General features: G+C 44.1%; 2 protein-coding genes across 20 annotated transcripts in view; both read left to right on the top strand.

The window, feature by feature from the left end:
* The window catches only part of ODF2L (outer dense fiber of sperm tails 2 like), a 201,896-nt gene extending 195,565 nt beyond the window's left edge, over positions 1–6,331 (top strand). For all 3 annotated transcript variants that reach the window (XR_008295016.1, XR_008295014.1, XR_008295015.1), the window contains one exon: positions 6,104–6,331. The gene's annotated coding sequence lies outside the window, so the exon portion shown is untranslated. The remainder of the gene's footprint in view (positions 1–6,103) is intronic.
* Positions 6,332–6,464: 133 nt separating this feature from the next.
* Positions 6,465–12,015, top strand: part of COL24A1 (collagen type XXIV alpha 1 chain) — a 398,176-nt gene continuing 392,625 nt past the window's right edge. For 3 of the 17 annotated variants that reach the window (XR_008295013.1, XM_053214350.1, XM_053214351.1), the window contains exons 1-2: positions 6,465–6,600; positions 7,060–7,190. Coding sequence is in view for 15 of the 17 variants with exons in the window: in XM_053214350.1 (XP_053070325.1) it covers positions 7,135–7,190 (56 nt within the window). In the remaining 2 variants the exon portion in view is untranslated. Of the gene's footprint in view, positions 6,601–6,709; positions 6,829–7,059; positions 7,191–7,220; positions 7,426–8,025; positions 8,769–12,015 lie in introns of those variants that run through there. The other 14 variants (XM_053214348.1, XM_053214347.1, XM_027058691.2 and 11 more) reach the window with 9 other exon arrangements.

Here is a 12,015-nt window from a genome sequence, read left to right as displayed (position 1 = left end):
TTACACAGAAGGAATGAGAAACAGGCAGCTGGGATGTCACAGATAAGTAATTAGTAGACAATGGGTGTATCTTCGTTCTTGGTACTTCCAGGTTTTATTTGAACAGGTAAGCTAGGCTATAGTTTGTGTGAATTAAGGGAACTGATCCTGCTCAAAGGGAATGTAGTTGGGTCAGATTGGAATGGTGGACTCTGTATTATGCAAGCTGTATCAAGACTGTCTGTGTTTCTGTCTGGTTTTCAGATCTAGTCTCAATAAACATGCTGCACCTCCCACTAAAAGTCAGAATAAAACACACTTCCAGCACCACATAGCCCAAAGCATTGCAAAGAACACGGGCACCTACATGGAAGAACACATTATGTAGTGCTCACCAGCTCCTGGACCAGCAAAGTAAAAAAGGAACATCATTTTAGATGTACATTTGAAATAATTCATGAGACTGAGAAGAAAGGAAAGAAGAAAGGAAGAAAGATCCTAGCATAAACAGACTTGGGAAGGAAATAGCGACAGCAAAGATAAAAAAAAGTTTGAGTAATAAAAGATGAGAAATTCACATTGGTTCAGACCTAGAAAAATGTCCTCAACATCCAAGCTAAGAATTTTTGTCAATTTCTCCAGTGAGGAGGTATTCAATATTTTATCATTTGTAATACATTGTATAGAAACATGCCTTCATTAGCTATTTGACAAATGTATTTGTTCTCTTCCCAAAGTGAATAAGTCCTTTATATGAACATTTTTGTCATCTTCTCAAAGCCTCCAGTTAAAGAATCCTTCCAACTATTGGCCTGGGGCCCCCACCTAATGATTGTAGCCAGAATAAGTATCCCTTATCACTTTAACAAATTCTGTTTCTCTAACTTAGGTGCATCATGTACTAAACACAAAATGAAATCTTAATTTCCAGGGCCCATATTTTAAAATGAGTAATGTTTAAACACATATCTCTCAAATGTCAATGAAGGCACTCCATGATCTTTCCACACTCATCTCTATATTATAGCCATTCCAATCACAGGCCACTAATAATGGTGCTAGGATACCTCCTAGCACCAAAGCATAATAATGGTGCTTTAATACCTCCATGCTATTGCCTGTGCCACCACCTTCACCCAGACTGGCTTAAATTTTCTTGTCTACTTGGCAAACACCTATTCATTCTTCTTCTTATTATTTTTAATGTTTATTTAGTTTTGAGAGAGTTCAAACAGGGGAGAGGCAGGTAGCGGAGGACAGAGGATCCAAAGTGGGCTCTGCCCTGATAGGCTGACAGCAGCGAGCCCGATGTGGGGCTTGAACTCACAAACTGTGGGATCATGACCTGAGCCGAAATCAGACACTCAACCCACTGAGCCACCCAGGTGCCCCGTAACACCTACTCATTTAAAAATTTTTTTTTTAATGTTTTTATCCATTTTTGAAGGAGAGAGAGAGAGAGAGACAGAGCACAAACAGGGCAGGGGCAGGGGCAGAGAGAGAGGGAGACACAGGGTCCGAAGCAGGCTCCAGGCTCAGACCTGTCAACACAGAGCCCGATGCGGGGCTCAAACCTACAAACTCTGAGATCATGACCTGAGCCGAAGCCAGCCGCTCAATTGACTGAGCCACCAAGGCGCCCCTTCACCTACTCATTTTTAAAGACCCAAGCTTCAAGTGCTTCCACTCACTCTTAATAGAATTGAGTATTATCTCCTTTGTGCCCCAACTGCCCTATATCACTAGTTGGTTTTTCTTCTTATAATCATGTATACCAGTTGATTTTTCTTACTAGATTCTGTCTCTAGCAGGTTTTAAGCTCCTTAAGAGTAGTAATTATGCCACATCTCTTCATAACCCCAAGTCTTAAGACATTGCCTAATACATAGTAGGCATGACACTCTTTATTTAGTTATTCATTAATTCAGTAAATATTTAAGTATGGAATTTTAATTAAGTCACAGTGATTCCTCCCAGGTACATATGAATGAGAGTACTTACTCATTAAGAGATTTCACAGGCAGTCAATAAGCATTGTGTTCAATAACTAAGTCAAGAATGGATTGACATGTTAACATATGATCACTAGTTAATCTGTACCACAATTACTTATAGTACTTTTAACAATTACTTGTTTAAAATGCAGATTCTTGAGTCCTACCTCAGACATGCTCAATCAGAATCTCTAAGCATAAGACTCAGGAATCCATAATTGTAGAAAGCAACTCGTGTGCAATATTCTTACAATAAATTAAGCTGGAGGAAAGAAAATGTTAAGAAAATCCTAAGAAGACAAAATACATTTATAGTATTTTATTGAACAAAATCCATGTATAAGAGGACCCACACTGTTCAAATCCATGTTCTTCAAGGGTCAATTATAGTTAATTTGCCTGATCAAAAAACTGGTGATCAAGATTTAAACCCATGCAGACTGACTCTTGATAAAGTTGATGCTGTCAATAATTCTCCCCTTCTTTCCATCTTCCCTCCCTCCCTCCCTCCCTTCCTTCCTTTCTTCCTTCCTTCCTTCCTTCCTTCCTTCCTTCCTTCCTTCCTTCCTTCCCTCGCTCCCTCCCTTCCTTCCTTCTTTCCTTCCTTTCCTTCCTCACACTAACTCCTTGAGTTGATCAAGATTCACCTGTAATCTTTTTCTGCCTTAATTTCCTCCTCTGTATAATGAGGATAATAAAAAGTGTCTACTTAATAGGATTCATTAAGAGGATGAGTTAATATATTTTAAAAATATACTTAAAACAAGGGTGCATGGTGGTTCAGTCAGTTAAGCGACTGACTTCAGCTTAGGTCATGATTTCATGGTTCATGAGTTCGAGCCCCACATCGGGCTCTGTGCTGACAGCTCAAAGCCTGGAGCCTGCTTCGGATTCTGTGTTTCCCTCTCTCTCTGCCCCTCCCCCGCTCACTCTGTTTCTCTCTCTCAAAAATAAATAAATATTAAAAAGATTAAAAAGTACTTAAAATAATACTCATGCATAGTAAATATTATGTCATGCATAGTAAATATTATGAAGTATTTACTATATTATTATTTTTTGCACTCCTGTACTATTAGTTAATAATGTTGCATACTTTTGGTTCTGTGTCTTTTAATTCTGCATTGTTTCCCCCCACTTTCTGTAACCTAAGTTTATATCCTTGATTCTCTATTCTCCATTTTGATATTCACTTCTTTGAAAATAGACTCCACTGTTAAAATCTCAAATACCACTTGCAGATAATGAAGATATCTAAAACGGTAGCTTTGGCCTCTCTCCTGAACACTAGCTTTCAACTCCAACAGACCTTTGGATGGTTCCAGTAGAATTTCCTACCAAGATGTCAAGCTAAATATGTCTCAAACTGAATTAGTTGTCTTCTCTGACCATTGGCCAATGGCATAATGTTTTGGTCATTCAGACTTGAAATTTCATCTCTATTTTCTCCCTTCCCAATGTAACCAGTTATCAGGCCTTCCTAATTTCTTTTAATAATGATTCTCTTATTTAGCTTTTCTATCATTTCTCCCACAGTTCAAGATACTAGCATATTTCAACACTTACATCTAACTTATCCTCCAACCTTCTCTCTTTTCAATCTTGACATCTGGTACTGATCAGTCTTCTTAAAATGGTAATTTGGAACATAATCTTTCATCAGTTTGAAGTTCTTTAATTAGTTTCCTATTGCTCATAGACCAAATATTAAATGGTAGAATATAAACTCCATGAAGGGAAAAATTTTCACACATTTTTTTCACCAGTGTAACTCAGTGCCTAGAAGAGTTCCTGGCACATAGTAGGTATATTGAATGACTGAATGAACCCTTATTCTGGCGTTCAGAGACTTCCATATTTTGCTCTCCATCTCCCTTCTGATGCACAAACTTCTTTTTTTAAAAAATTTTTTAAATATTTATTTTTGAGAGAGAGAGAGAGAGAGAGAGAGAGAGAGCATGAGCAGGAGAGTGACAGAAAGAGAGGGAGACACAGAATCTGAAGCAGGCTCCAGACTCCGAGCTGTCAGCACTGAGCCCGACATGGGGCTCGAACCTACGAACTGCAAGATCATGACCTCAGCTGAAGTTGGACGCTTAACCCACTGAGCCACCCAGGCTCCCTGTGATGCACAAACTTCTAATCCAAAGTGATGAATCTGTTTCTTTTCCTCTGAATATAATTAAGATATCCTCCTCTTGCCCATTTTTGTGAGTCCCCTGTTCTCCATTTCCAAACATATTATCTTTCTCTGCTCAACCTGTAAAAATCATCTTCACTTTTCAAGGCCCAGCTAAGTCCCAGGGTCTTTGGTTAATCTGTCTTGATAAGTTTGATCTGTACGAATCTCTACCACCCTAAAAAATCTATAGCATTTAAGCTTTATAGTGTTTATTTTTTACTAGGCAAATGCCTCTGCTCCCACAAACAAATGTACTCTATTTGAAGCTATGTGTATGTACCCTTTGGCATCTTGATAAGACCTCTAGCAACTGTTCTCTTCTTGTAGTCAAAGAACCTGAGATACATTTTAATAATACTCACACGGCATTCAAATATCCACACTCAACATTATGAACAAAAAAAAAAATGTTTTTAATCCTTAATGATTGATGGGAAAATGGAGAGATTAGGTGAATTACTGCTTAATTCTTATCTGTTCTTTCCACCAAACCAAATTACCATTCTTTAGTTGACTAGTAGTCCAAAAATAGAAAAAATGTAGTTTAAGGCTATTTAAGAATGACTATCATCCCTCAGCCCTGGATTTCTAGAAGGATTCCAGAAAGCCGTGGCTATTTGTTACAGGAATCAAGGGGTGGGAGGGATTTTACAGTGGTTAGACCTGGCCGGGACACCTTAACTAAGTGATCAAAGTTAGCATTACTGGTAATAAGATATATCAACATTATATATACCCAATATGATGCCCTGAGAAAGAGACAACATCACTCAGATAGCATTTATGCCAAAAATACATAACCTGAATCTAATCATGAGAATATATCACACAAATCCAAATTAAGAGATCTTCCACCAAATGACTGACCAGTGCTCCTCAAAATGTCCAAGTCATGAAAAACAAGACAGGAACTTCCACAAATGGGAGGAGACTAAGGAGATATAACAGTTTTAATTAATCTCTTTGTTAATTAATTAACTACATTCAGTATAGGCTCCTAAATTAGATACTAGGCCAGACAAAGGAGATCTTAGAAAACTGACAGAATTCGAATAAGAGCTCTAGATTAGTTAATGGCATTGTATCAATGGTAATTTCCTGGTTTTGATCATTGTACTGCTGCATGTACGTTATCAGTATTAGAGGAAGTTAGGTGAAGGGTATACAGGAACTCTCTGTACTATTTTTGTAACTTTTATGTAAAGCTAAAATTATTTCAAAATAAAAAGCTGAAAAATTGAGGGAAAGAAAGGTGAATTAAATTCTGTATTCCTGGACAAAAACAAACAAACAAACAAACAAACAAACAAAAACTTCCCAAATTTTTCCTGGAAAAAAAAATTCCTAAAATTGCAACGGTTGCATCAATCATTTCCATTCACCAATATGCTCTCTTTAACTTTTATAATATGTGTGTAGTGTTGGATGGTTTTCAGCATGTGGAGGGATCATTAGCTGTGGACGGCACCCAGAATAGACCAGGAAAACTTGTTGGAGAAATGATATTCAATGGTATACAGCAGTCACTCATTAAACAGACATGCTAAGTAGTATTTTAGGTGCTGAAAATACAGTGATGAGTAAGATAATAGATCCCTGGCCTCCTGTAATTTCCAGTCTTATTGATAAAATGATAAAATCAGAAAGTTAATTTCCCCCCCAAAATTTGGAAGGTAGACTTCTCAGGCTGTGAAAGGGCTGTGAGGGGATCGAAGCTTATATTAAAAAAAAAAATGTGTTACAAAAATTGGAGAAGGTATTCAAATTGGAAAGACTGTAGTCTCTTAGCCTGTTCTAGATGCATAAACACAAATCATTAATCCATGCTCATAAGCTGGAGGAGAGCAGAAAGCAGAAATTGTAGTACAGGGGGCAGACTGAAAGTCAAGAGTGAAGGGGAGGAAAGGTAGAAAGTAGACCGTCACAGTCCGTTTATAATATGGCTTAGGCCACAAGCATCACTGCAAAAACACAAGAAAGTCGGAGGAGAATGAAGGGTCCCGCTGAGTATAATTCCAGACAGTGTGTGTGAAGAGGACGGAGATGAAAAATTGGGGATGGGAGACAGGCAAGCGGAAAACATCAAACTGGGGACTGCCGGAAAAAAGGACGAAGGAAGGATACTAGTCACCTACAAGTTTCGGGGACGACGAGGGAGGGTGGCGTGGGAAGCTGGAGCGTCGGGGCGTGGCCGGGGCGGCTGCGGGCCCAGGGGCTTGCGGACCGGGCGCGGGAGCCGGGCTCGGGTCGGGGGTAGGTTGCGGGGCGGAGGGGGAGGTGTGCACTGTGTTTGGTGATGTCATTGCAAGTCAGTGAGCGGTGAAATTTAACACCGGCCGGATTTGCTGCGCTCCTCTTCTTCCAGGGGAAGCAGCCGGCGGCAGTCAAAGCTGAGCGCCTGCAGTTGCCACCGGCCCCCTCGCACCAACTAGATCTCCGAAGTGGGTGTGTGAGCTTGTCTGACAAATGTTCCGGCGCGGGTTGTTTCCAAGGACTTCCCCCACCCGTCACCCCCTTCATCTCCTTCCCTCCCCCAACCCTTCTCTCCTCCCAGGCCCAAAGCTGAGGGCTCCACTGGAGTCACAGAGTCGCCTTTGAACCGCAAGTGAACTCGAGGGCTGCACTCGCGGCCGAGCTCCAGCTGCTGCCGGCGCCCCGCCGCCTGCCAGTGAGGTCTCGCCTCTCGCCCGCCCTCCCAGAGGAGCGCTCCCCCCCGGGCTTGTCCGTTACCGAGCTAGGGAACTAGAAAGCCTAGCTCGCGTAGATCTACCCTTTGCGTGCTATTTCTCCCCCCCCTTCCTATTTCCCTCCTCCCTTGTTGTTGTTGTTGTTGTCGTTGAGGTTTTTGGAGCATCGTTTACATGTGAGTTTTTTGTTTTTATTTTTTTCCTTTTTCATGGCCAGTACCTGCACCCTTAGCAGTTCGGAGTTGCCTTCTGTTTTCCGTTAGTGCTTCGCTGCAGGGACAAATGCATACAAATGCATTTAGGAGCCCACAGGACAAGGCGTGGAAAGGTCTCCCACACGGCAAAAACGTAAGTAGCCCAATCGCCAGGATGCAAGGGCTAGACTCACCCCTCTCCCCAATCCCTGGACCCACTGGGCGGGTCGGAGATCTGTGCTCCCGCTCCTTGGCACTTTTTAAAGTTGGGAGCCGGCGAGCAGCCGTGGCATCCTCCCCTTGTCTCCTCAATTTGTAAAACACCGTGTATGAAAGGAAGCCTCCTGCCAGCGGATCTCTCAGTTTATGCTAAAGAGGTCCTGCGGCTGGTAAGGAAAAGCTCGCTGGCGCGCGTCCCGGTTCCGGCGGCAGCGGCTCCCGCGACTCCCGAGCTGAGCTCGGAAGCCCGCCGGGGCTCCAGCTCCCGCCGCCCTCGCGCCCTCCTTCCTTCTTTCTCAGGGCCCTGGCTGAGGTTCTGCTTTCTCGCCGTGCTTGTTCCGGCGTTCAGCCTGGGGATTGATGGGGTGCTGGCGGTCCTCTGGGCTCTGTGGCCGCAGCCTGGACCGCGGGGAACAGACGTGGGGCAGGGGGGCCGGAGCTGGGGAGAGGGTACCGGCAAAACCTCGGGCATCAGGGCGCGACTGCACTCAGAGGCAATCTCCTCTTGTTGTTAGGAGGCCAACACACGTGCTGCCCATCTGGGGCCGAGGCTGCGTCCTGCTCCACCGGCCTGTCACTGGGGAAGGGGCTGGACGCGGGGGCGGGGCTGCTCCTCCCGCGGAGGGTTAGCGCAGGCCCCGACTGGCACCCCACCTCCTCTTTGGGCGCTGGTACCTGCTCCCACTCCCTCACTGGGATCAGAGAGTGGAGGGGGGTGCGTGTCTGGGCTGGCTACCCTGCTTCCCCGGGAAGAGGTCAGTGGGTTATGCAAGTTTGTTTCTGGCCCCGGGGCGGGCGGGACCAAAGTGGCTGTGGTCGTTCTCTCCCCCAAGCTGCCCCTTGGGAGAGTAGGTGGGAGGTGGGCAGGGGGCAGAACTGACCGTGCCCGCTGAGGGCAGGCGGAGGGAGGCGGGGCGCGGAGAAAGACCGCCTTGTGGCAGTGTTTGTGTGCACATGTGCTTCCCAGCCGCGTGCAGCCGTGCGTGGCTGGGGCTCGCCCTCTCTCTCCTCTGACCCCTTGGAGCCTGGGCGGCTGGGCGGCTGGGCTTCCGTGCTACCGAGGACGCACCTTCCCACGCTCCCGCAGCTGGACGAATCAGTGGGGAGGAAGGCTTGCAACGCTGGGCGTGGGTCCAGGTGCCCGCGACCAGGGAGGTCCCGGTCCCAGAAGAGGTCAGGCAATGCTGGTCACCTTCCCCAGGGCGGCTCACGTGGGTCGCACCAGCTTCCCAGGCAGGTTTCCCGCCACATTTCTGAAGAGCCCCTCAGCATGGACCCGCTTGGAAAGCCGGGCTCCAGGCGCCGCGGATCCTGCGGGACCACTCGCATCTTCCTGCTGATACGGGCGGGTGGAATGGTGGAATGAGCTTCAGGTCCCCGAGGGGAGGCTCCAACGGGAGAAGCTGGGTGAGGCCCTCCACCTCCTGTCCGGCCGACGCCTCCGCGTTCATCCCTGTGCCCTTCTTGCGCTCCCGGCCAGCTCCCAACCCGAGGGCTTTCCCTTGGACACTGAGTAAGACCTGCGTCGCTGCCCAGCCAGCCATCCGCGGTGTTGGTAGCTTTGCTCCATCTCGAGGATTAAAGCAGATCTTCTGCTCCTGGCCTCTGTCTTGTCTGGTTTACACTTCCCTTCCAGACGCTCCCAGAAAAGGCCCTGCATAAATTTTTGGGCAGTTTGGGGTTTGTAAATTGGGTCCAGATGATTGGGGGGAGGGAGGCAGAGAAACGAAACAGAATGGATTACACCAAGGAACTGAGGAAAAATTAGACTACGTGGAATGGGAAAAGAACCCTGTCAGAGAGACGCTGGGGTTGGTTGATAGAGGATTGTGGGAGAACACACTGGTCTAGAAGGCCTGTCTGCCAGGGGGTACCTTGCAGCTTCCTTGACATCCAGCTTATTCCACTACAGTTGTCAGTGAGGGTGGGCTGCAGACAATTAAGAAGTAATTCAAAGAGGGGCGCCTGGGTTGAGCATCCGACTCCGGCTCAGGTCATGATCTCACAGTTCCGTGAGTTTGAGCCCCGCATCGGGCTCTGTGCTGACAGATTAGAGCCTGGAGCCTGCTTGAATTCTGTGTCTCCCTCTCTCTCTGTTCCTCCTCCACTCATGCTCTATCTCTCCTTCAAAAATAAATAAAAACATTTAAAAAAATTAAAAAAAAGAAGTAATTCAAAGTTACATCAGATTGCAGCCCCTTATACCTCCAACTATACACATGCCAAGTAGGGAAAAGGTAGTTATTGATTGATCTGAGAAAACTGCTTCTCAAAAAAAAAAAAAAAAAAAAAAAAAAAAAAAAAATCCAACTTCCTTAAAGAATTATGCGTTCTTCAATTTGAAAAAACAAAAACTGCTACCAACCCTGTAGGGGAGGGGACTTGGCAGAAGCAGCTGATTAGCTGATGATAATGTCAAGCCACTGAATTAAACCTTAGAGTTTCTAATGAAATCCTTGAGGTTTTAATTTTCCACCATCCTCTTGTGGTGAAGTTTTTGTAAGAGCAGGAGCAGTTTTTTAAAAATCACAATTCTGATTAGTCATCCAAAAACATTTACAGTTTTAAAACTGGATCCTTTGTTTCATGGAGCTGCTTTTTTTTTTTTTTTAATGTGTATGTATTTTTGAGAGAGAGAGAGAGTGATCTCAGGCACAAGTGCATGAGTGGGGGATGGGTAGAGAGAGGGAGACACAGAATCTGAAGCAGGCTCCAGGCTCTGAGCTATCAGCACAGAGCCCCATGTGGGGCTCAAACCCACAAACTGTGAGATCATGACCTGAGCCCAAGTTGGACACTTAACCAACTGAGCCACCCAGCTGCCCCGCATGGTCCTGCTTTTAGGCAAGTTGCTTAATGTGAATTTGTGGAAGTAATAAAGGGAGATTAAAACCAAAAGTCAAGGTTAGATAGTATCGTTGTAATCACAGGGTTTCCATAACCAAGGTGGGGGGCGGGGAGGAGTTTTGAATAGAAACATCTATTTCCTAGTTGGCATGAAATTCTATTCTTTAAAGTTGCTTAGTTATCTTTGCTATCAAGTAGATGTTTAAAATAAAACTGATGTCTCAAGGACAGGTATTGTAAATTATGGAAAGTAATTTTGAGTGTTGCTTAGACATTCTGCTTGGTAATCTGTGAAGTGACAGGAGAAAAATAAATTTTATCCTGGGAGTTAAAATAGCTGTGCTACTTTCCTTGCCATGCTTTGCAACTGTGACTTATTTTAGAACTTGTAACTCTGAATGAGAAGTGAAGACCATTTCCTTTTCATTCTCGTAAAGGGCTAACATTATTCTGTCATCCTTTCACTCAATCATGCACTCATATATTCAACAAATGTTTTCTGAGTGCCAGCTATGTGCCCAGCATTGTTCTAAGCAGAAGGGATACAGTGGTGGAGCAAGACAGAAACACAATTGCTGTCCTCCCTATGTGCCCAATCTGGTATTGGAAAAAGAAAATGAACAACCAAGTATAACAAAAAGAGGTAAAGGTATAGACAGGAGGACACCTAGCAGTCCTGGGAAGGTGGGGTGTATATGGAAGGGTAATCCTGGAAAGAAAGGCTCACCAAAGGAAATGAAATCCACACAGAGACCTAACTGGAAAAGGCATGGAACTTTCCAGACAGAACATTAAAAGGCTGAATGGTGAGACAGCACAGTTCATCTGAGGGCCTGGAAGAAATGAAGTTGGTTGAAACACACATACTTGAGAAGGAATGACCAGAGCTGAATCTGGAGACCAGAGACCAGACTGTGACAGGCCTTTAAACCAGGTTACTTTCTTAGCTAAACATACGGAGGTTAGGATGACCTCACTCCTTGGTCTTGGAATCAGTGTGCGTGTAGAAGACACTAGAGAAGTTGTATGTTTATTGAAACTCAAGACCACCTGATAGTCTTACTAACTGAAGATTGACTCATTCATTTAACAATCTTTATTTAACAGTGCTGTGTGTCAGGAACTTCGCTAAGGCTAGGTAGCAATCATTTTAACAATCTCTGTGGTATTACAAGGACAGACTAGTTGAGGTATTTTTCCTCCCTGCTACTGATTGGACTCTAGACATTTTGATCCCTTGAAGTCCTTAGGCATTTATCTTCCCCGTACTTCATAAATTCCCTCTACACTTGGAAATTAACCAAAAGTTCTAATGCTTCACGCTGCATTAGTTATACAAGTACCTACTGAGTTGAACTGATTGAGAAAGTCATTGTATGTAAGTTAGTGACTACTCCCTGAATCACCCAGCTTTATCCCCACTGCTGAGATGAGAAATGATTTTCAGGTATTTAAGGAATAAAGGACAGAAATTTTTCTATTTCTGGATCTTTGCAACAAGTAAAGTTGTCATAACAAAGTTTTTGACTTGTAAATGTAGTGTAATGGAAATTGTTGAAATTATCTATGTATATCACATGTGAGTGGTTTTCAGATTATTTTGCCTTTTCCAACTGGTTTAAGTTAAAATCACCAACTCACAAAACAAATTCCCTATTCCTGAGATTTCACAAGTCCTTCCTACTATTCTAACTTGAATCTATGTAGGAATGAGCTTTAGTAGCCTGAAGACATAATACCTGAGAGTCTCATGGGCAGCCTAAACAAAAAGATGCCTGGGATTCCCTTAAAGTAACTAAAACCCTTCAGAAAAGGAGAAAGTTGAATAGCTCTAAGAATTATTTAGGGAAGATGCCTGGGATGGATATTAGTTCCTTAAATATTCTGAGTATGGTCTTTGGATATCTATTTCC

This window comes from Acinonyx jubatus, chromosome C1, assembly GCF_027475565.1.
Source record: "Acinonyx jubatus isolate Ajub_Pintada_27869175 chromosome C1, VMU_Ajub_asm_v1.0, whole genome shotgun sequence".
Taxonomy (NCBI): Eukaryota; Metazoa; Chordata; class Mammalia; order Carnivora; family Felidae; genus Acinonyx; species Acinonyx jubatus.
The sequence above is the reverse complement of the archived record's forward strand: the minus strand, read 5'-3'. Positions and strand labels throughout refer to the sequence as shown.